The sequence below is a fragment of the Amblyomma americanum genome, chromosome 3, assembly GCF_052857255.1.
Source record: "Amblyomma americanum isolate KBUSLIRL-KWMA chromosome 3, ASM5285725v1, whole genome shotgun sequence".
In the NCBI taxonomy this organism is placed as follows: Eukaryota; Metazoa; Arthropoda; class Arachnida; order Ixodida; family Ixodidae; genus Amblyomma; species Amblyomma americanum.
Genome location: NC_135499.1, coordinates 73316599 through 73341814, shown reverse-complemented (window position 1 = coordinate 73341814; position 25216 = coordinate 73316599). Strand labels below are relative to the sequence as shown.

Here is a 25216-nt window from a genome sequence, read left to right as displayed (position 1 = left end):
GACCTCCTTCCTGCAGCCTTCCCCATATCGCCTAGCATGAAACATTTAGAGCAAGAGCGTCCTTTAAGGTTCTTTTGCACTGAGGAACTGGTCGGCAACTACCGCACACACAATTAGACTGTCCACTTCTTGCGTCGCTGCCCTTGGTCTGCCGCTGCATTGGTGCGTCACCTAACCTCCCTTTCTCATATTTATAGGCTTGCATCATCCTGTTCGCAGTGCCTCTTTCCCTGCTAGTGCACCGGGAAATTTTCCGCTGTGGGCACCTTTTGTAAACAAACGCACAACGCGCTGTCTTCCCTCTAGCGGCACATTCGGAACCATAACACTGACTCAAGCCCGAGCTCGCGGAACAGGTTTTTGTATGCCTTTCAATGCCTACAACCGGCCAGTCACCGTGGTCAGATCATCCGAGATAGTCGTAACCAAGGGCTTTCAGCATTTCGAGGCAGCCGCATTAACAAGTTCTTCACTCGACAAGCAAGACGAAGCGCAAGATAGAGGGCCGATGACTGGCATTTCAGAAGATTACTGTGATGAAAGTGATGAAAGCAATGAAGAAAAAAAGTGTTTTCGTTGTGTCATTCTGGATCAGCGCCGAATCGAATAGTTAAGGGTTCCAGAAAGGGATAAGAGAAAAAGTGCAACTATCTGTCATACAAAAGATGTAGAACTTGAATGGGAGACTGGGTCATCAGACCGCAACTCGTCATACGCCTGTTCACGGAAGACGTCTGTGTGGAGAGCGAAACGCTAGGGGAATTCGACTTCAAAAAAAATGCAACCGGTTTAACTTGGTATCCATTACCAAGGCTACACGAGAGTTTTTTTTCGTTTTTAAGTGATGTTTATTCTCTCAGGGCATTAATAATGGACGACAGGAGAGTTCTTGCCTATCTACGAGATTGGAGCGCATTTAGCATCTAGTTTCCTGAGCACATATACTGCCCGTATGGCAGTCAGTCTAAATGAGTGCAAAGAACTCATCGATTTCGCACTGTGGGTAGGAAGTATTTTTCTTTGAGAGCAATCTGCAGAATCTGAAACAGAGATAGGGACACTAACAACAAGCGGTCAAAACATGGTATTTGGCCAAACATTAAGCGTTCAGCAGCTCTTTTGCCCGTGGTACCATGGCTAGTTGTGCAGCGAGCTCTGCGGGACAAAGCCCAACATGCCAAGTAAAGATGACGGTTGAGAACAATCGGAGGTTTGCGGGAAACTACCAACAAGTTCCGCATCATTGCATCGTTAGACACGACCGTGATATTGATCTGAGAGTCCTTTGTTGTTTTCCACGTGCCACGTGTTCAGAGCACATAAAGTATATCAGGATATATATATATATATATATATATATATATATATATATATATATATATATATATATATATATATATATATATATATATATATATATATATATTGCAGCGGGACGACTGTTCCGCCCAAAGGAAAGCACACAAAGTAGGAGCGCCGAAGGTGATTTTCGGAAAAGATTGCAGCAGCACCACAATGATGTCAAGAACAAGCGCGTGGCAACAAACGCACTGGCTGATCATGCTATCTCCGAGGGCCATGACATCGACTGGGACGGCTCGAAGATAATCGGAAAAGAAAAGAGCAAGGCGACAAGGCTTTACCTAGAATCTTTTTATATTCAGACGACGGCAAACACGCTTAATCGCAACGAAAGCAATCTACCCCCGAAATACTCCCGCTGCTCGCGTCATATCATGAAACCTATATAACTTACCTTCACTCCTGTCTCTCTTTCATTGTGAACAAGGCCCCCGTAAGCCGGGGCCGAAACGTCATCTTTTTTAACGATTGTTCGGCGCTTGAAGATTTTCCGCCATGAACATACCCGACCAGACGGGTTTCCGTCGAACCCTGGATTTCATCGCACTTCATGAGGCGTATGGCCAACCGATCATCACTGAGATTCGCCGCTTCATTTCATTAGAAACCCGTGCATCAGCATTTCAAGGTCATCTTCAATTCAACTTGACCTGCAAGGCACGGGATGTGATTCCTCGCTCCTTACGCCTGAACAGGCCCGTTGCAAGCCGCTTTGGTGTTCACGTTGTTTCGAAAGCCGAACGCCTTCTACAAGCTAGTATCATGGTCTGCAGAGAACAGGTCCGCTCACTAAAAAACGAAGCCTTCTTCGCACGCCGCCGGCTCGAGTTCAAGTGCCCCAATGATTTTGCCAGCATCCAGCTGCACGCCAACTTCCATCCTGGTCTCCGCTCACGTCGGGACGAAGCCGTGCACGAGAGAAAGCTTCAGAGGCTACTACCTCGTCGCATGGACATTTCCAGAACTGCTAACCGCACCACTGTGCACAACCTTTCGTCAGAGAAACTGGACGACGCTGAGCTCTCAGTGTTGACCCTCGGTCTCAATTTCAGTTTGGGACCAGAGCCGGACATAAAAAAGATATGCGCCGTGGAAACTGCGGTCAAGAATGTGGAGCCATCCCGTCCCGACGAGGCACGCACCCGTGTCATCGGCGTGGTGTCCAAGCTGAACCGGCATCAAGGACTTAATCCTCTTTTGCCCGAAGAAAGAAAGGCACTAAAAAGATTGCGCGGCAATGATAACATCGTGATCCTGCCCGCGGACAAGGGAAACGCAACGGTCGTCTTGGACAAACGGGAGTACGTGAACAAGATGACGAGCATGCTGGAAGATGAGAGAACCTACTTGCCACTAAATCGGGACTCCACTTCAAAGGTGCAAAGGGACTTGCAGAAACTTTTGGCTGACGTCTTCTCTTTTGTCCCGCCACAACACAAGTCCCTCTACTACTTCCTCCTCTGCCACAATGGTTCCGCTCCCGCTCTGTATGGACTGCCAAAGATCCACTAAGAAGGCAACCCAATGCGCCCAATCGTCGATTTCACCCGCTCCCCGCTTCACAAGCTGTCGAACTATTTGCATCGTGTTATCTCCCGTTTGGTTGGTAAAAGCGAAACGCACGTGCACAACTCACACCACTTCATTGAAAAGGTTCGCAACATGGTTATAGAGGACGATGAAATTTTGGTGTCATTTGACGTGAAGTCCCTGTTTACGAGCGTGCCCACTGACCTGGCCGTGAAGGTTTGCACAGATGCGCTCCAGGCGGATGCAATCCTACCGGAAAGAACACCCATTGAAGTTCCACACCTCAGCAGACTTCTTCAGTTCTATTTGTCAAACACCTATTTCACGTTCCAGGAGAACATATATAAACAGGTCCATGGTACGGCTATGGGAGCATCAATTTCTGTCACCGCTGCGAACTTGACAATGGAATCACTGGAGTCCCACGCCCTTTCATGCTACACGCCGCGCCCGAAAGTCTTTCTTTGTTATGTGGACGCCTGTTTCTGCATAATCAAGAAATCGGCTGTGAGTGCATTACTTTTGCACCTGAACAGCATGGAACCGGCCATACAGTTATACAGTTTACTACGGAAGAAGTAGTAGATGGCCGTCTGCCTTTTTTGGACGTTCTGGTGAAACGCGACGGCCCTGGAATATCATTCAGTGTATTCCGGAAGGACACGCACACTGGCATGTACCTCAACTTCAGTTCCGTACACCCGACCTGTCACAAGAAGTCCGTTGTCGCCTCGCTTGTCCGCCGATCGGAGAGTCTCTGCTCTACGCTGGAAGAGAAAGCGACAGATCTGGACACCGTTCGCCGCGACCTGATGGCTTCGGGCTATCCCAGTTCTTTTATACGAAAATCCAAAAATCCAAGAATCGCCTAGCTCACTCGCCGCCACAGCGACCCCAGCGAGAGAAGAAGAAAAGGATTCCGATACCCTACGTCCCCGGAGTAAGTGAACGTTTATCCCGCATATTCCAGTCGTACGAAGTCGACGTCGCACATGTACCCACGCAGAAGCTGCGACACGCGTTGGTTACAGTGAAAGATAAAATAAAGAAGGAGAAGTTCCCGGGCATCGTGTATAGGGTTCCCTGCGCTGATTCTGAGCATGTCTATATCGGTGAAACAGGCGATTTTCGGAAAAGATTGCAGCAGCACCACAATGATGTCAAGAACAAGCGCGTGGCAACAAACGCACTGGCCGATCATGGAATGTCCGAGGGCCATGACATCGACTGGGACGGCACGAAGATAATCGGAAAAGAAAAGAGCAAGACGACAAGGCTTTACCTAGAATCTTTTTTTATATTCAGACGACGGCAAACACGCTTAATCGCAACGAAGGCAATCTACCCCCGAAATACTCCCGCTGCTTGCGTCATATCATGAAACCTATATAACTTACCTTCACTCCTGTCTTTCTTTCATTGTGAACAAGGCCCCCGTAAGCCGGGGCCGAAACGTCATCTTTTTTAACGATTGGTCGGCGCTTGAAGATTTTCCGCCGAGAGCCGAAGGAACACCGCCGGCGGCCCCCAATCTTTATCCTCGTCTGCGCGCGCTCCTCGCGCCTCATCTTCCGCGCAGTGCACTTGGTCGGCGTACGGCGTGCACTGGGCGTTTATTCCCGTGACAATATATATATATATATATATATATATATATATATATATATATATATATATATATATATATATATATATATATATATATATTGTTTCTCAAAGCACGAAGTACATAAAGCATGCTTACTGAAACAACTCTACTCGCTAAGTGCGTTCTTGGCACAGCGCTAACAAGACACGGATTGGGGACAAAGCGTACACACCGGCGCTGTGCTTCCTTCGTCCTTGTCTTTTTTGGCCTGTTCCGAAAAAGTTCCGAGACTGAGTCCATTAAAAAAATGTGTTTAACAGTGAAATCATTTGTGCAGTACTCTTTCGAAACAGTCACCAATGCAGTCTATACAGTGCTTCCAACGCTTCTTGAGGTCTTGGAAGCAGTTGAAAAACGCCTCTTTTGGCAGGGCTTTCAGCTCCTTTGTCGTGGCGTCTTCACTGGCATCCACGCTTCCCATCCAGCGACCTTTTACGGCTCTCTTCACACGAGGAAACGCGACAATATCGTAAGGGCAGAGGTCCGGCGTGTATGGCGGATGGGGAAGTATAGTAATGCTGTGCTTTTCGAGAAATTTTGTCACGCTGAGAGCAGTGCGCGGACTTGCGTTATCGTGGAGAAGGCTCCATTGTCCAGATGCCCATAAGTCAAGGCGACGGCGTCGCAGTACATCATGCATGTGTAGGAGCACGCGGATATAAAACTCCTGATTCATCGTATGCCCTTGTGGGACGAGCTCGTTGTGTACGACACCTCTGTCATCGAAAAAACTATCAGAATAGTCTTTGTTTTGGTCTTCAGTCGCTGATGCTTTGTCGAACCCGGAGTGCTTGTGGACCGCCATTCGGCGCTCTTCCTCTTTGAGGATGGTGTTGAAAACACCATGTCTCGTCTTCAGCAATGACGCTGTCGACGAATGCAGCATGCTTCTCTGCCTCGGCGAGCAAATCAGCGCTCACTGATGCCCGCGTGTCCTTCTGGTCCTGTGTGAGGGAGTGCGGCGCAAGTCTGGCATTTAGCTTTTTTCCCCCCAAGTTTCACCCAAAATTTGGTGACATGCTGTCTTATTAATGTCAAGAGCATCTGATAGCATGGAGACTGTAATGGTGCGGTCTTGCTGTACGATTTCTCTGATCCGAGCCACGTCGTTTTCATTCCGTGAGGTTGGAGGGCACCCCTGCCTTTTGTCATCTTCCACAGACCTGCTCCCGCAAACGAACCTCCCGGAAACGAACACTCGAAAACTAGGGCCCGCGATAATTCTCGTTGGCGTAAGCGTCACGAAGCAGCTCATACGTCTGTGTGGCTGTCTTGCCAATCTTCACACAGAATTTTATGTTTACACGCTGTTCGAAGTAGACGTCCATCTGTCCACATTCAGTCACAGTAGAATGCGCAGACGACTAGTGACAACATATTTTTCTACATGTAGTGCCATTTAGTGGCTTCCACAGCAATTAACATCAACAGTTCAGGTTAGCCCGAAAAGATGGCGCTACACGTACGCACCAACATTTGTTTTTGGGGAATCATTTCTAAACAAGAAAATAAACCAGTCTCGAAACCTTACGGACAACGGTTGTATATGTCACCAAATCGTTCAAGCTTTTTTACGTTTCCGCAGAGAATTGTTGCACCGCCTAGACAACCACCCATGTGCACAATCGGCGTTTGTGAACTTGAAGACACCATTTGCAACAGTTCCTTTCAATAAGGTTTTGCCACGGAGCTACACAATACATGCGCTACAAACAAATAAACATTTGGGCACTTCTGGCCCGCCTGATAAAGGGCGATCACCGAACGCACAGTACCTTAGCCGACGAGGTATCACATGACCGCGGTTTCATTCACTCATGCACGAAGTAACTGTTTCAAAGCCCTCGTAGGCATAAGTATTGCCCGCGCACCTTCTTGCCAATATTTTTCTTCGCCCCACAGCTTGACTGGTTTACACTCCTGCATGCTCGCTTTACACCGTCTTGTATGACCGTTCAAATGTGCCGCAGCGTGCGACAGGCACTCTAGATAATGTTTTCTTTTTTTTGCGGCATCGTAATTGTTGCTTTATTTATTCAACACAGCCTTCTCATGCGCTGCACTAAAAAGTGGCGAACACGAGTGTTATCGTAATAGTGTGGGAGCACCAGGGCAAGCGAGTGAGAAGTGCCTGTTGCGCCGGTGAGTCACCAGAGTTCCAGTCTTGCAATGGCGCCTCGCGGTATGCCCCCGGCAATCGATGGGCGCTTCGAGCGAGGAAGTCGGCATGCTCGCAGGTAAGGAAGGTCGCGCGTTCGCGCAACTCCGTTTCCGTCACCAGGCGCGTCACCGAGAGAGCGCGCGGCGATAATGCGCTCTCGGCTAGAGTTACTGTAGAGTATCTAGACTTGCGCGTAGGTTCGCTATAATGCTCCCCCAAGCATCCAAATTACGAAGGGCGCAACTCTTGCACGAAGGAGGCGGACTTGATGCAATGCTTAGAACGAGTGCAGGCTCAATCCGCTTGATTCTGGCTGCTGCTTTATTATAGGCAGATTACTGCTTCATTGAATGACACAGCTTGCTAGAAATGCTTGGTGGCTTCGGTGGATGGTTGGGGTTACAGGTGCGGTAATTGGCTGCCGTCTAGGGGAACTCTGCACAGCACCCGGAAGAAGGGATTGGGAATAAGTGTGGGGAGGGAGGGTTGGGAATTGGCTACAAGCACTTGGGGCAAGCGTTAAAGCCGGATATAGCCTGAAGCACCGTGGACAGGCCCGTGATGTTTAGGAAATTTACAAGGCTTTGCAGGGCCTTAAGTCGTTGTTTGTTGAAACGAAGAGGCTCTTTATCGATATTTGTCAGCACTGTAAGGCTCTTCCCTTCGTTCAAGTTTCTGCTTCCAGGACAATTACCTTGGTCACCTCATATTTGGATTTCTTCACGACTGACAGCTATAGTGATGGCCAAGGCTGCGCATGCGTTTTAAACAAGGCCGATCGTTACATAAGAGTAGCAGCGTCAAAGATGGCGGTGAGGGTAATGACATATGCCAACATACTGTGTTTGGTCTTTGTAATTTTGAAGTGTAAAGGATAGGACAGCTCCAAAGACGTTAAGCTGTCACGTCACAAAGAGTGGACGACAGTACTTCAGACCTGTTTTTTTGCTACTAATACAGTGTGCACCTCTGTCTAAGTTTGAATAAAACGTTATAGGATTTAATTTACGAGTACACTCCGAGCTGGCCTTCCACTAACGAGGCCAAAATGCCCTCTGTCGCGAATTCGCAAACAAATTTCTCGGTCTCCAATTTGAGCGAGCCCAAGAATGTTTTATAACATAGTTGTTCAATTTAGATACATTAGCTGCCTTGATGTAGCAATTATAATCGTCGTCTTTGATTTCTTCATACGAATTACAAGCAAGGTTACACACTGCAAATTTTGAAGCGCTATTGTTTGCGTCGCTAAAACTTACCAGTCTTCTTCATTCATGCTAATTGATTTGCATGCGAAATTTGATTGGACACTTCCGAAGGCGCTAGAGACCAAAATAATTTCACTCAGTAAGTTGTAGAGCCTGCACAGAAATCACTAGAGAGGCAGCTTCCGTTGCGGACAGATTTGTTTTGAGGCTCACTATTACGGCCTAAGCAATACCCGAAAAATGTTCAAAATGAGTGTTCGCGGGCAGAATTTCTAATTTCCCGTGCTCACAATAGCATCCGCATCGGTCGCTGAGAGGCAAGCGCAAATTTGTGTAGCTTTCGCTCTGGTTGCAAATAACTTTTTGTGGATCAAAATACACGATGTAGAATGAATCTGCGGTCTACACACTTAATTTAAAATATCCGCACGTATTGTTGTTCTTCAAGTGCAAATTTTAAACCTTTCATGGAAAGCTATGAAGAAAATACACGCAATTTTTCTACACCACCGCCAACAACGTCGTTAAGGTTTCAGTTATTCACGGGTTTCTAAGGTAGATACATTAGGTTGGGTGGCATACACTGTAGAGACGTCACCGAGAAAGAATTTGAGCGCAATTGCTTGCGCAAAGATCGAAGCTAGGAAGGAATCATGGGAAAACAAACTGAGCTTCTGCAATGATGTAAGAGTAGAGTAGCGCGGCCAAGAATGACCACAGTGTCATACTCACGTCAACGTTTCCACGTCCATGCAGTGTGCTCCTCTCTGGCTGCATGCCAAGGCCCTTTACGTTCGCTCGGCTTGGTTTCCTGGGCCGAGCTTCTCTCGGCGACGGCTGCTGGCTGCTGCGACCCACATTTCTGCTCGGTGCGTGTCCTGCGGCGAAGAGTGTTATTCATGTCTCACGCCGCTGGAGGTGTGCCGCCGCGCTTTTAGCATTTAGCCTGCCCTGCGATGTCGTCAAAAGAGCGTCTTTTGAGGCTCACCTCCACGGAGACGGTCATCCCACTCGCTCTGTGTTTGGGCTCCACCCACAGGGCGGTGTGAAGTGTCTGCTCTTGAAGGCACTTGATGAGGATGCTGCTTGCCAGGTGGATTTGCGGGCTGGTCTTGCTGAAGCCTATTTTCGTGCCCTGCGCCCTGGCTGAGAGGGACTGGCCCGTCAACGACGGATACGGCGACTTGCAACTTGCCAGGACTATGGTCAGGCTCAGGTTCTACGGCTTCCGGTAGCCTTTCTTTGCCGTCTGATCTGTGCGGCTCGACTGCTGGAGTAAGCTCTTCTTTAAGCACTGTTACGGAACGACGGGCTTGAACACCCCGGAAGCGCTCCTGAGGGTCGTGCAACTCAAACCCATCAGTCATGCGATTAGGACTGGCCATTTGTCTGGCTTCAGTTTTCTCCGCTTGCAAGTCTGCGGAGAACAAATAGTCCTTAGCGCCTGGGCGTCCGGTAGAGGCGAAGCCGCTTCGCGGAGACTGTGCAGTTTCTTTAGCATTGGCCGCCAGCCCTTGTTCCTCGACTAATCGCTCGTGTTCGAAGCCCTCGGTTATTACGGACTGTTTTGAAGCCGTATGTGGAAAGGGCGCACTTGTCATTTGTGCGCTTTTCCTGTGCTCTGACGCTGGCAAGAACGCTTTTGGGCTGACCGAATCAAATCGACCTCTTATGGGCCATCGGTCAGTCGAAGGCTTTGACTGTTGCACCTTCAGCGTAGGACTTTTCACTTCCGGTAATTCCATTTCTCCGTTTAGATCGTAGAGCTCTCCCGAGGCCTGACCGCCGGCACCCGTCTGAGGGACCTCAGACGCAGGCATCGCGCTTGGTCGGCGGGAGGAGCTTTCTTGGTGTAGTGCTCCTTCCTTAATTTCTGGTGACGTCAAAGATGGCCCCCTCAAAGCGCTGGCTCTCCGAGAAGGCCGTGCTGCGCCTTCATCCCATTCATGGCCTTGGCCTTTCGGAGAATCGACGCGGCCGGCAAATTCCACGGTAGAGTGCTCTCTTGTACTTGGTGCAGATGATGTTGGAGACAGTTTGGCTCCTGCGTCGGGGACTTGCCCTGGAGGGCCTTCAGTTGCCCCTACCGGAAATGCGTCGTCTGCGCCCAGGGATTTGCGACCTTTCGTCTCCCATCCCGAAGTGCGTCCATCATGAATGTTCTCCTCCTGCTTTGGAGACAGATCCTCCCTCTCGGCCTTCATATACACGATATCCTCGGCGGGGATTTCCTTCGACAACTTTCTTTCGTCTTGATGTGGTCCTTTAAAGCGCTTTTTTACGCGAGATTTAGGGACCTTGCGGCTCCGCAAGACGGATGCTTCAGCGGAGAGAGCACCGTCTCGCTTCTTACTCTTACCACCCCTGCTTTGTCGTCTTTTGCCGGTCCTTTGGTAGTCTGACACAAGTTCAGGATCACCCTTTTTAGACTTCTTGTGGCCGTGCCTTGGGGACGACGCGCCGACATGGCTGGGGCCCGGCTGGTTCTGAGCGGGTTCATTATTGTCCTCCTGTAAAGGTTTACAGTAATTAAAGTGCACTAAGTGTTTTCTTACCAAGGCGAAACGACGGTATGGCGCGTCCGAAATTACGCAGGTCTGCAAATCTGAGCGTTTTCTATCCATGTGCAGAGTTGTCGACACAGGGCCCTTGCTGACGACCGCATAAGCTACGCTGGTGCACAAAGTTTTCTTTAATGTTAACTGCAAGACAATTTTGAGCCTGTTTTTTATCCTCCTAGCAGTAATAGCTTTCTGTGTCCATCGATGTTATTTCCACTACTACAACACCAAGGTCAAGACAGCCACAGGTGGGCACACAGCAAAAGATTGTTCAGGATTCTATAAACCCTACTGACCGGGGAATTTAAATCTAATGACGCAACCATAGGAAAGCAAAGCCTCTCTCGTAGACCATTAGCAGATATAACTCCTCGGAAAAAATACAAAATGGTCAGACTTTCCGCTTCCCCAATACTCGCCTCTGACAGATTTCTCACTGAAATGTATAATTTATAAGCTCAGATTCTTTACCTTGGCTGGAGCTTAGTTCTTTGCAAAGATGCACCGAGCCTCGTGCCTCCGCGAATGAAAGGAATGTTGGCTTAGAAAACGGGAATAGAGTAAAGACTGCTGTGAACTACGACAAGCGAGTGCGGCGCAGCAAGTGTTCTGGTTTTATGCTGTTACAGTTTTCTGGAAGATGCAGGGCGCAACATGTCTCCGCAGCGCCCCATTCGGCATTCACTTTCGTTGAATACCACACTCAATTGCTATTGGTGGCGAGAACTGTTCACGCTTATGGGGGTAGACGAAAGCGAGTGTTAATTTCGCGCTTGCGAAGGCTTACGGCTGCCTGTAATTTTGCAGAAAACTGTAACCTGTGTCTGCTGCGTTTACCTATGTGGCCAGATGGCCCGGCCCGCATATTTGACGCCATTCCGCTACCGTTGAGGGGACGACTGTAGCCAGAACTATCGAGGCATACAATACGCTTAGTAACTGATGGGCAGGGGGGTTGGATTATGTAAGGCACTAGTAAATGTAAAAGACATTGCGCGCGATGGACACACGTAGCCATGCCATCTGTAGAGCGGCACTTTTGTGCCATAATCCATGACGGAAGCCGATGAGCACCATAATGGGCTCATTCAAGAGAGTGTAAGTCACGCAAGTTTGCAGGAAGTTAGGCAACAGTAAACGACAATAGTGGCACGTTTAAAATGCCTGGAGCAACGCGGATGTCGGACGAAAAAAAAGAATATTTACGGGACGAATCCTGGGCGATAGTTTTTTTCATTGCAGAATAGTTTTAAATCAGGACTCCATAGCTGGCTCCTACTATCATACATTCAAAGGACTCTCTCTAGCGCCACATTGTTGTCGGCATGGAGGGTGCACGTATCAGCGCCAAGTTATCGAAAAGACGCCCAAGCTTAGTTTCGATAAATTATTTGTCAGGGCGCAATATGCGGCTCGCCAACCCCGCCCCCCCCCCCCCTCCCCCCTAGCGGTCTACCATTCAATCCTTTTTGGTTACTGGAAAATCAAGAGCCCCTTGTCATGTTGGCCACGACTGTTAACGACATCATATGCAACCGTGGTCTCTACATAGATAGCTGCTTAGCAGTGAGCTGGTTAGTTCGGACTGCAGGTGTCAGCAGGATCGTAAGTCCATGCAGCGCCCCACCTGTCCTTGACAAGGCTCTGTATGGCTCGGCGTCACGATTCCAGTGGAAAGCTTCGGTTGGAGATACGGTCCCTAAGCGGCAGCACGTCGGAATTTGGCCTATCGAAGCGTGGCTTCCATTAGTCGATAGTGTATTTCCGAACAAGGAAATATAGCGGGCATTATTTCGCCGCGTACTTTTACGACGCGCAGTAACACATGCAAGCTTAAGACAAGAAGACGTTAGAACTTAAATCGTCCTTTTGCCGTTTTACATATTTAAAAAAAATCATTATCAAATATGCGCCTCCCCTACGATATGACCCAAATGACATTCATAGTAGGCAGTCAACCGTTTCTTGCATGGTGAGCACGAAAAATCTGCATCAAATCTATCCGCTTTTCGCACACTGTGGCGGCTGGTATACCCAAGAGCAATGATATCGCCGCGTACTGAAAGGCCTTAGTGAACGATGCAGCCGAGCGTGGCCACTGCTGGATGTGTGTGTTCACAGTGACATGTCGTCCCTGGTCCTACACGCAAATATTGTAACAGTGCATAAGCGTTATTTAAGCTATGACGCCTGATCGACACCAAAACGTATAACAATGGGTATCGCTGCGCTTAGTTTAATGCCACACACTAGAAATATGACCGCTGCAACGAGCCGAGCCACCCTTAGCCTTCCTAAGACAGCAGAGGTTTTACAGATTCTGGGTGGATGGAGGCAGCGAAGTTAATTTCAGCTTGCTGACAATGTAGCAACAAAAAAAAACGGATTAGGTCAAGCACAGGAAATACTGTTTTTACGCGGGAAGAGCTAATTTGCGAGCCTAAATGTTGCCGAGCGATGAGCGAATTCTGCTTAACACTGATGCGGGCAACACAGTTCGCATGTGAGGCTCTCGGTAACGTCGGCTTACTTTCTTGGACATATCGTCGAAGCTGGGATGCTTTGGCAGCTGTGAAGCAGAGTCTAGGCGGCCAAGGATGCAGTTTCCTTGCCAGGTACGCGGCTTGAAATCTTCTTTCTCAGGTGTTCGGAGGTGCGCGTGGAAGGACCAAGTGAACGCGCTCTTGCATTTCTTCTTCTCCACTAAGACAAGACCAAGACGACACAAAGAGGGACACAAAAAGAAGTGAACAATGCGCATCAACTTTTGATACTTTTTTTATTGATTGATTTATTTACCCATGCATTAGCCTTGCATTGCGAAATAAATTAATCAATAAAGACTACGGGTATTACAAAGAAAAAAAAGCGTTCTATGTATCCCGTCTTGACAACAAGGAATACATCTGTATATCAAATGATTTTGTACTTGCTAAGAAAGTGCTATAGTAAATCCTGGAAGTGTTTGCCATCTTGCGAAGCAAGAACTAGCTCTGCGTATGAGGCGCGCATTACTGGATGTTTTTGAGGTTCATGACAGAGTCGACATCTTCTGGAATATCTTGGAAGGGTTCTAGTTGCTTCGCTTTCTCGTTTACTTTGTAGCGTGGTATCTGAAGTTCTCGGATGTGGAGAATTTTTCATTCTTAACAAAGACAGGGATTATTTTGTGAGCTTTGGGCACGCAAGAGCGTTTCTCATGGAGGTGGCCTTTTTTCCGCCGTTTTCTACGTGACGATGAATTTATTGTAATTATGGTGGGAAAGCCATTGCGTTAGCTGACTATAAATATATTATCTTTCCGTGGAGGACATAGAGGTTGTTTACTAGTAGAATACAAACTCTTAGCAAAACGTTTTTACGCAAACGTAAAAAACATTTCGCTATTTCCAAATATTAACAAAGGTGAGTTACTCCATTCATCGCTGGCTCGTCTCGCAAGTATGCATTTGATTGTGATGATAGTGTCATTCGTGAGTTTTGGATCATGCTGCTTCTTCTTGTGGGTTCCACCGCCATTTTTTATTCTTTCTGTAAGCATTCTGCAAAATTTTTTTTCTGCGTCGTTTTCAAAATTAAACCACGTTTTTGGTGAGATCCTTAACATCTTTTCTAAAACCTACAAAATGCCGCTATACTACACTACACAAAGGCTGCAAGAAAAGATAAATCCAAGACCTCAAACCACGAGTCAACAGAGAGCTGGCCATTCAGCCCCAACGCGGCGCAATAACAATCAGAAACACAGTGCAGTCTCTCCCAGCAACCTTCACGAGTAAAGAAAGCTCTCAGCTTCCCCAAATCCAAAATGACTCTGAGCCATGTAGAATCTTGCTTTGATCGATTCTCTTTCCCACCTCGCGTAGTAGATTAGTGATGTCTCTAGTTTTGCACTATTTTTGTTTATTTTCATTATGTGTGTAGTCCTTCGGAAACTGTAGCCCCACCCTTTTGTCTAAAACAATATGTAAAACAAGGAGCCAGCCGCTTTCTGTCTCTCCCTCTTTATTTCCTCCACTGCCTGTGCTGCAATCACTACGGACCCTCCATCCATGTAGCCAGACTCCGCTGTCCTTCGAGAGGTAGCTGGAGGTAGACGAGGACCCCAACCCTCGAATAAAACGTCAGTCTACGCTGATACACATGTATTTTAGTTGCTTGATGCAATGACAAGTCTATATGCTTTCGCCGGTAAGGTTGGCTGCATTTTAGCCCTTGAAGGGCCATTTGGCGTGCATTTTACGTACTTCTGGCACTAAACATCCTTCACGTCGTTTTTAAGAGAACACTTGTTCACTTACCAAGGCATGTTTCGGTGCTTTCTGCGCAAAAGCACTGCCGTCCGACCTGCCGTGCCAACGCCTACTGTCGGAGTGCATTTACTCGTTCTGAGATTTCTGAAATGAGCGCAAACTGCATGACGTGAAGCAAACTGTAGTGAGTAGACAAGATGCTGCTTAGGTTGTATGTCCTGTTGTAAAGTCGTTCTGCGATTCTTTGCTGATGTGCAAATCGTGGGCTCACTCGGTTGACAAGTCGCTGTCCCACGCTCGGCATCGGTTGCTATTTCACGCGATATAAATGGCACGGCGCGAAGTAGTAGCGTCGTTCCGAGATCATGAGACTGTTTATCGGAAACATGAGGATTTGTCCCCAATGAAGCGAATGAGCGGAAATAAAGAGCGAATTTCCACCGGAATGAAGGCTTCAGCCGTCGGCCATTACGGTATCATGGTAAAAAGTGCGCCTGGTACCGGGGTCGCCTCCGGTAAATGTTACGCATGCACAGTCGTGCCCCCGGTACTCCGGTAACGATAACGTATGATAAAGGCGTCGACCAATCGGAGACCCGCGCGCCAGAGCGTGTTAGGGAACACGCATCGTAATCCGCGTCAGTGCGTCGTCACCTTTTTCTGTACGACTCTGTGCGCAGTTCTCTTTTCCCGAACGGTGCCCGCTGGCAGTCTCGCTGCCGCAGCCTTTTAGTCTGTTCTTCTGCCTACTGGGGGCATACACTGGGCGTCAATAAATAGCACGTTCATTTTTGCTTGCAGGTTCCTCTGCGATGCCAGACATCCGTTTTACGCTATTGTCGGCTGTAATTACGTATTAACACGCAGTCCCCTCAATTTTTCTTTTAGCATACTTAGCGTTCAGAACGCCTTTCGTGCACTATTAGCCATCAACATGCCAAAATCAAATAGTGCTCGCACCTCAGTCACCAGAATGCGCGAAAATAATTGTAATATGAACATGCAAACAAGAAAAAATACTAGTTCTGAATTATGATCTTACGCAACCGAAGTTTGGCTTACGCACTGGCTACGTTCATTGACACTTCACAGTTCACTGTCCTGAAAGCATCAACGATCTCCCCTCCTGAGTTCGATGCCTCAGTGGCTTTGGCGTTCGGCTGCTGGTCCCAAGGTCGTTGGTTTTATCCCGGCTGTTTCATCCTTCACGCATCGCAGCCAAACGCAGGCCTTTACCTTCAGTAGTTTCATGTGGCGCTTTCTATTGCTTTCTGGACTACGTTATCAATATTGGGCACAGGAAACACAGTTTCAACGGAATTGCCTTGTGCTCATCGAGTTCAGTTTCTGTATGTCGAAAAAAGCATTTTAATTTTGGTTTCGCGTCGTCCGTTTTCGTCTTCTTCGGTACGATATTAATATGTCAGACATCTCTATGCGATCAATTTTTAAGCTATTTTAAGGCAAGACAGCGTGAAGCTGTCGTGCCACGCCGTCTGCGTCCTTAGTGTTCTATGCTGCTCTATTTATAGAGGGCAGATTGCGGAGCAGCGCCGCTTCGCGACCTCTCACCGGCCAAGACTTTGGTGGCCCTGCCGTTTATAGGGCAGCCAGTTATGAGCTCAGCATTAGTGGTCGGCGCCAGTTCGTTTGAATGCATTTCTCAATGCACTTCACGTATCGCCAGAAGGCATTCTCTCGCATGGTATCCTCAGTTTTGGTGAACGCATACTCAATGAGTGCCTTGAGAACAGTAGTAGAGCTCAGTGTCCCGCGCAGTTCCCGATGGACTTACCAAAACTTCACGTGAAGAAATCGTTGGACGCGAGATCCATTGAGCACGGAAGGTAGTGCATGCTTGTTGATCCGCTATCCTTTCATCCTCTTGTGTCGCTCAGCCCACTCATGGGCCTTTGCGAAATATTGTACCGGCCCGCTACCATGTGGAAAAATACTTTTCCCCTCCCTCCCGATGCCTAGCCGCACTTCAACACATGGAGAGTGCACAGGGTGCGTAGGGATGATGGCTGCTATCTGCCGAAGCCACATGCTCATGTTCTGGCTGTTCGCCGCACTCTCAAGATGGAACATAAGGTAATCAGTGAAACGCAAGAACACGAGGGAGCCAGTATAAATGCAGGTTAAGTGTTGTTGAGCTCTGCCGAACTGCGCACGCGCCATTTCAGAGTCGGTCAGTTCCTGTGGCACAAGACCTTTATACGGCGCATTCTTTCATTCTTCAGGGCTCGGGCCACCGTGGAGGCTACTGTTGCTCACGGAAGTTTGTTTGCAGTAGTGTTTCCAATAAAAGCAAGACCTTTTCAGACGTCGGCTTTATCACGGTCGTGCTGTCTGCTGCACATTTCTTGAGAGAAGAGTCCTGTTTTGTACTATTCCTTCATAGCACCGTCATGGGAGTTTTTGCTGTGTTTTTCCAGCTACATAGCTCTTGCACAAAGGCACTCGACTGTTCTCTATTTGACGGTCCACATTTTCTTATAGAGCATATCTGTCTTCGATTTCGTCGGATATTGCCAAGGCTGCGATGACTAAGGCGTCTTCCTTTGGACACATAGCCCAAGCAGCATGACACTAGTAGTGAGCTGCAAAGACATAGGTCTTCTAAGTCAATAATGAAGGCATCTCGTTTTAAGCTTTGTAGTACGGAATGACAGACAAGAGGCACAAACATACTTCTTTCAGAGGTGCACGAAAAACTCCGCCGAAAGGAAGAAAACTTCGAAAGCCCTATGCTGTCGTTGGGGTTAGCTTTTTTGAATACACGACACGCTTACCGTACTAAGCGCATTTATGAACGTTTTAGATATATACTACTTGCTTCGATGAAGAAGGGGGTGTATAGCATCTTTTTTGTTGGGGCTTGTGGAGCGCGCCCGTACTCACCTTTGGTACAGTAGCTCAGAGTTAGACGTCATCTGGGCTCACTCGGGATCTTTCCTATCAGTCTAGACCTGGCCATATGCCAGCTCTAGTTTGGCGTCGGAATGGTCTCATCTGCAATCACGCCATGCGGGTGCGCTGTACGCGAGCGTGAAAATTGTGCATTCGCCAAATCTGCATTTATCTGAAACAAGTTTCCTTAATGTTATTCCCTCGCATGTTCAGCATAAAAATTGCTGCCCTGCGGATAACGGCCGTGTGTCCTAATTTTTCACATATCTTTATGGAGCAACGCCAGTTTTTTCAAACCTATACAGCGTTCGTAAACACCGAAGGCGGCCGGGGGTATCGGCGATACCGATGTCTGCAGCCTTGCGCATTTCGCTTATGATGCCACTTGAGAAATGCCTTCCACTCAGGCTATCTAGGCTTTCTAGTTTGTTCTGGTGTGTTTGCAAGGAAGTGTAGAGCACGGCGCAGCATGTACGGCTACACAAGAACCTAGTACGATTCGGATCAACATCCAGCTGGTTGAGCTTCTAAACGTTGTGGGGGTATGTCAGGTATCGTAACAAACATTTCTCGTGACGTGTTAAAAACAATACGCCTTCGAAAGGAACTTCTATACTGTTGCAATGCTCGCCCGCCTCTCTGAAGCGGCCGTCCTAGCGCTTCATCAATTCTTTCAATGTATGATGGAACGCACAGAGGAAACTGGAAGCATGGAAAAGGGCGATTGCTGTGCTATTGTAAAACCAAGTGATACACCAGCTTCGCCTCATAGCTGCAGGCCATTTGCGGTGTGTCGCGCGGGCTCTTTGGTGTCATTTGGCACGAATTTATGCAAGACTGCTTGTCAACCCAGCTCTTCGGCCGCCTTGAAGATTCACTACTGCTGTTGTAATATGTGTACTCTTCCCAGTCCAGTCAGTTGTCGTGTAAAGAAGGCAAACCACTTTAGGTGGTTTGGCTGTTTTTCTGCATGACACTCTGTTTTGTAGGTTGCCCACAGATAAGAAAGGATGCGCATGCGCGCAGCGTCGGTCTCGTCGAGCGGTATTCACACGAGCGATGTTATCTCTCCCTAATGGCGCGTTCACACTTGGACATTCGGCGGCGAGATCGAACGGAATCCGCTGCTGCGGCAGAGATTCCGCCGGAATACCCAGCGGAAAGCCCGATCAGTACAGGGGGTCTATTCTCGATATTCACATTCGCCTGTCAGCGCCATGTTGCCTCTCCGATTGGCTGTCAGAAGTGTCAGTCAGCGACAAGGCAGGGCAAAGTGGGTGTCAATCATCGTCTGTTGCATACACACTTTTCGCGCTGACGTCAAATTTACTAGCATTGAAAAAACATTTTAATATAAGTTATTGTAAAGGGAAAAGAACGTACACGTGGTACGTATGAGAACACATGCGCTCCACTTGCCAATTTATAGAAAATAGATGCACACTGAGAATGGCCGCTTCCTGAAATCTGATTGGCTGGAACAATGTCACGTGAAGCACGTGATAATTACACATTTTGGAGCGATGTCAAATTTAGGTTTCATCATTTTTACAATGTGCCGCCATTGCTAAAAATGGCTACAATTCCGCGCCATAATTTCGCCCGGCGAAAGGTACCCGAATTATGCAAATGAGTGAATGCAACGCTGATTTATACGACGTTAGGTCGCCGCAGTTTGACATGTATTTATTTGAAGCCAAAACTAAGCTCATGAAGTCTTGTTTTGCTTGCACAATGCAGTGAAACGGCGTCATAAGGGCACATATGAAATAAGCAACGGATCAGAGCGTTATAAGCCAAAGCTTAAATGTACAGCCGCATCGGGGCGCTAACTGCTCTCCCGTTGCAAACCCTTCGCTCGCAGTGAGAGATCACCGGTCTGTGTGGTTAATATAACGTGGTAATAACGGCGCCGGCGGTGGGTTTTGATGAGTCTTGCTGATTGTTGGATTTATTCATCGTTTGTTAAACCCTAGAACTTCAAGACGGGAGCGACTTTCGATAGCACCACGATGCTTTCGAGTTGTCTCTGACAGACAGTTCGTCTGTGCAATCACCAGACGATGCGTATGGTCTCGTGGCTATTCAAGGTTGCATTGCGGTGAGAGGAAGTGGCAAACTGTCGAGCTCTGAGGTGCGATCGCCAGCAGTGAACGTCGTTGAACAGATGGGCTTTGCGCGCGTGATGAGTGGAAGACACGATAGGTGTTCACATGGCCCAGCAAAAAGCTCCAGGAATGTGTCGGGCTTCTCAACGAGACATCCATGTGCACTGACACACTATCTGATCACAGCGGTGTCAGCAAGACAGCGTAAACGTCTGTCGGGAAAGGTACAACGTGACGCCTCCAGCATCATTGAGGTAATTTAAACGAAAGGTATAGCGGTTACAGCTTGTGCAGCATCATTCTCATTCATTTTGCATGCAGGCTGAAAATGACTTCAAAGCAGGCACATGAGTGTGTGCAGCACACAGTCGTTCCCTTAAGTGTGAAAAAAAAATGCGTGAAAGTTTAAAAGAATACTATAACCCGGCTAAAGCATTACTAATAAAGCACAGAAAGGTGATTTTGCAACTCAAGCTGAAATTTTCATAGCAGTGTTAAAGCATCAGTTATAAAGCAGTCACATGTAAATGACCGCAGGAGGGCGAAAAAAATTTTTCTGTAATTATTTCTGTAAGGGCAGACGGAAAACAAAAATATATCAGTCTTGTACATTTTTTTTACAGCTGTGCTGTTCCTGCCGGTGATGGTGCCAGCACACAAGAAGTCTGTGTGGCATCCATCTATGACCCATTTGTGTGGAATATCTCCATTATCCTGTACCGCCCGCATGGAAATCGTCAAACTGCTGAGCACGAGCTTATTTTGTTGTGGCAGGCATGAAGGGTTAACGTGTTTACCTGGAGAACGATTGCATACAGCTAGAGATGTCTGATTGCATTTATACATAGTTTTTTGAGCAAGAAAGGACAGTGTAAATAGAACTGCTGATCAAAATAATGTAAATGAATCATGACTTATAGTTTTCAGATGACAGCAGAGATAGGTGTGGGTGGCACGCAGTGCTTTTCAGTGGCTTTGGATTTCTGTTACTGACCTCAATGAGCCTCATTTTGATCGGTTCAAAATGCAAAAGCATGCATATACTAAAAAACTGGAAGTAGTAATAAACATTTGAACTTGTGCCCTTCCCTGCAATATATTTTGTAGTTGTTTCTTTTAGTGAATATAAAAAGACTCTAATATGAAATTATTTGTGGACATCAGTTTGGAAAATCTGCAATGAAGTACCTGTTGCTATTATGGAAACAGTTCATTTTGGCAATAATGATTGCTTTTTCACTGAGCATACTTTACATTTTACAATCATACGTGAAATTTGACTGCAGTTGGACATGCAGCTTCAACAGTTTCACATATTTGGGAACGCAATGTCAAGCTTGTTCGAAGATTTCAGTGTACAACATTAACTTGCAGGTGATAGTGTGCGTCAAATGCATATGTGGTGGACCACTCTCACCATGGGATCTCGTGCTCTAAAGCCCTGATGCCAGATCCATCTTCGCTCACGCCTCGGCTGGGCTGGTTACCTAGCTGAGTGGCCATACCAGGCTCCTGAATGATTACATAAGCTGTCTGCAAAGATGTCAAGTGCTGCACGGCATGGTCAAGAGATCTCTTCGAAGATCAGCACAGCTTGCATTGTGTAACCGAACGCATTCATGCACACTCAGCTGCAGGATCATGACACCACCGGCGAGTGGTGATAATAGCATGAGCATAAACATCTACAACAAGGAGGAGGACACAACATCATTTTGGTTCTACCTGACAGACAGGAAGTGTATGATCAGCTGCGTGTGGGAATCGCACTCACTGCCATTGTTTTCAGATGTAGCTTTTCCACAAGCAATCCGTGAACATTTTCGTTTTTTTAAAGTTTGACAGCATACTGCTAAGAAGCTGTTCAAGTCTTCATTTTGTTTCTCTTTTATAAACAACCAGATTTTTGGCTTTCAATTCATTAATGGTATGCATGACAACAGATATTAGTTTCAAGGCGAAAGCCTTTATAGGCTCATGACTTGCCAGCAGGGATGTTCGCAGAAAAGTGTCACAGTATAGCTATCGATCAAACGTGGTTGAGGTGTCCACCAAGATTTCGAGACATGATCTCTGGGTCCTTCCCTCAAAATCCTTTCCTTTCCTCAAAACGCATGCTTTCACATTCCTCCGCGTAAGCAGGCAAATGTCCTCACAGTTAAATAGTAATTAGTTAATTTGCAGTACTAGTTCTTAATACCTGCGTTTAAGCCTACTGCACATGCGTGCGACGTCACTGAGTGGCGCAACCATCGTTCGTGAGGAGCGCTTCCCAGGCAATCTTGCCAGATGCTTCCTGAATGCTGGTCTGGAAGGATGCCGCCTAAACGCTCTCCTGGGTCTCCAGCAATAAAGCGTGCGCGTGCTAATGAGAAAGTGTTATGAAGCGAACAGTTGTGTAGTCTTTAATCAATATCTTAACCACACATCAGCGACACAAGCAGCAACACTGCGCTAAAGGCTTTTGCCTCACCGCACTTTAGGTCGACAAAGTGTCCCCCTGAATTTTTCTTGGGTGCTGCAGTTTTTTCGTGACTCAAGAAGTGTACCAAGTACTTTACGCCTACCGTCAGCCAACTTTCTGAGTGTGTGCTTCAAAACATGCTATGGTGATTTTGAAGAAATGCCGTTCCTTGTAGTGCCTCCTTACATGTTCTGTTCGTGTACAACACACATTTTATATGGTGCTTCAGTGAAAGACAGGAAGGCACCAAAACGTTTTCCTTCTAGCATCATAGTGTTGACTGGACATGCTTTCACCAGTGCTTTTCTGTTTACTTTGGTGTTTGTGGAGAGCCAGCAGTCCATAACATGCTCAAACTACAGCATGGTCCCTGCGTCTGCAGTCATTTACAGCATCTCTTCAGGGTGTAACACATCTTGCGTGGCACCGTTTGTGTGGCAAGATTGCGACATGCTTTGCTTCATGGCATTTGGTTGCCTCTGCGTGCTTGCTTTAGGCTGCCTCTTACACATGCTGCAAGTCGTTATACAGCAATGAACTGTTTTTCTTCAGGAAAAAGTCAGGCGATTATTTCATGATCATTATCTTCGAGATGGCAATGCTAGGCTTGGGCAGAGTTTTGTCAGGCTACCCATTGCCATCTTCGAAGTGAAATTTGTACCCGTGACCAAAACCTACAAATTCTACACAAATTCAGTTGAAGGTAGCTGGAAGTGTAAATTATGCAGCTGGACGTAATTTCACTAATAAAGCTCCAAATGGCCTTTCGCAGCTGGAAGGGTACGATCCAGTTCAGTAATCCAGCTGGAAATTGACAGTAATAGTAGTAGTACTGAACTTTGTTATTGATTTTTCTGGGTTCCTCGCGTGGTGTTCCCAGGTCCGGGATTTTTATCTTTTCCCGTGATTTGGTTTCCGGGATAATTTTGTGTGCTGGGCTATCAACCTCCCAGTCAAACTGTGTTAGATCCCATTTTCATTGACTCAGCCATTTGCAATTTGCTTCATGCAAATTGGGGATATTTTTCGGCGGCTTTAAGAAAAATCCCAGACAACCTGTTTACCCTCTACACCCTTATGTGTGACTGGACCGTCACTGTACGTGCTTCCACCTTTTTTTTAGCAAAGATGACTGTTGGTACTTTTCTTTGCAAATTAGGCAACAATATGTGCGTGTACACCACTGTTGAACGTTTATGAAAGGAGGGTCTGTCGAAAAAAATTATCTTTCTGCACGAGGCATATTGTCTAATATGTATTGTTGCACTAGGTAATGATTCGCAATTTGGCTGTATAATGAATACTAGGATTCATGAAGGACAGTGATGAAAATAAATTATTTTGGCAATACAGGCTTCCTGTAACTTTTCACTGTACATGTAAAACACACCTTACTCAGACAAGTTGCAGCACCTAAAAGGCATAGCAACTTGTCTCGCTCCCCAATATAGTAGGAGGACACGTAATCTCAGCATTTAATGGCATTATGTGAAAGTGTTAATGGCTCCCTGCAGTGGTTTCTCTTCACACACACAGTCACTGTTTTTCATTCATGTTCGCACATGTATCACAATTATCTGAACACAGGTTCCACACTCTTGTCTTTGAACCCTTGGAGAATGCAGTTCACCTACATTATATTACTTTAACTGGTTTCTCACTGATTAGCATATCTCTAGTTCACTGCAGTAATTACATTATTAAGCTTCAAATGAAGCCAACTGCACACACACATCACCCCCCTCCCCTCTATTTACCTCAGTACAGCCAATGTGCCAGCACGGTCTACTTGGTAGAGTGTGCCTGGCTGGTGACCCAAGGGTCTTTGAAGTCAAAGTGAAATTTAATCTTTTTTTCTAAGCAAAATCTATTGGTTTATGAGGTGAAGTAGTTTGAGACATATGCTGCCATTTGATTTAAATTACAAATCTTGTTTTCAGTTACTTTTATTCCAGACATGCCTGCGTGGCGCGGTTTTTTTACACAATGCCGGCTGGATAACGCTGGGTTTTCTGCTGAATGGCAGCCTTAACGATGTCGTGTTAGAAACCTCTCCTTGACAGTGGTAGGTGCAGGCTTTCGATACCTTCCTTTTCTGGGTTACACATATCACCCAATAACATGATGACGATGATGAATACGGATTTTTATGGCGCAAGGGCATCTATGGCCAAAGAGCGCCATGGCACAAGGTATTTTCGACTTCTCAAGGTGGGGTCAAAGACCCATTCCCAAGCATTTCACCCTAAATAAGCCGAGCACCAGACGAGGGGTAAGCTTTTCTATCACCGGTGGGTACCCGGCGTCACTGGGGATCGAACCCCGCACCTCCCGCATGCGAGGTGGATGCTCAACCAGTTGGCCACCGCTGCGGTCCCAATAACATGTTAACGCTAATTACGATGCCATCCCATGCCACACAGCAGTAAAGGTATTGCCTGGTAGTAATCGCAAAGGGGATAATTTTTTTCTCACTGTCCAAAACAAAATAGCGGCCTATTTCCACCTGACTTGGTTTGGCTTCATACTTTTGCTTGAACTTGAGGGTAAAATAGCCAGAAAAGCTGTAGAACAAGGTAATTTTCATGAAGCGTAAATTTTATGCACAAGCGCTTTCAATGACACCAATTTGTTCATTTTACAACCTGTTCTACTATTATATTCGTGATGAATTCTTTCTGTTCATGCCTCTTTGAAACTAAGAGTCAGACTTGCTTACCTAGTTTAAAACTGCCTTATTCGTGCTGAAAAACAGAATTTATCCTCCATGTGCACACACCACTTTGCATCTTAAGTGTTCCATTTTTTTTTCTTTCACGTGGTCAGGGACTATATTAGCCTTCTTGACAAAGCAGTTTGCCACAATAATCTTACGCACTTCAAGTGCTTCTTTGATCAAATAATATATGAGCTGTACACGAGCTTCTTTCTCATTACAGGCAGGCCCTTTCTTATTGGAATGTGGTAATGTATTGTTACAGAGCAACTTGATTTTTCTTCAGCATCCT

At 46.9% G+C, this 25216-nt stretch overlaps 1 protein-coding gene across 1 annotated transcript in view; it reads right to left on the bottom strand.

The window, feature by feature from the left end:
- The window catches only part of LOC144123832 (uncharacterized), a 77510-nt gene extending 59851 nt beyond the window's left edge, over positions 1-17659 (bottom strand). Inside the window, exons 1-5 of the mRNA XM_077656571.1 lie at positions 17628-17659; positions 16296-16315; positions 13001-13173; positions 8898-10419; positions 8642-8787 (exon numbers count right to left, since the gene is read on the bottom strand). Of these exons, the coding sequence (XP_077512697.1) occupies positions 8642-8787; positions 8898-10419; positions 13001-13173; positions 16296-16315; positions 17628-17659 (1893 nt within the window). The remainder of the gene's footprint in view (positions 1-8641; positions 8788-8897; positions 10420-13000; positions 13174-16295; positions 16316-17627) is intronic.
- Positions 17660-25216: the final 7557 nt, after the last annotated feature.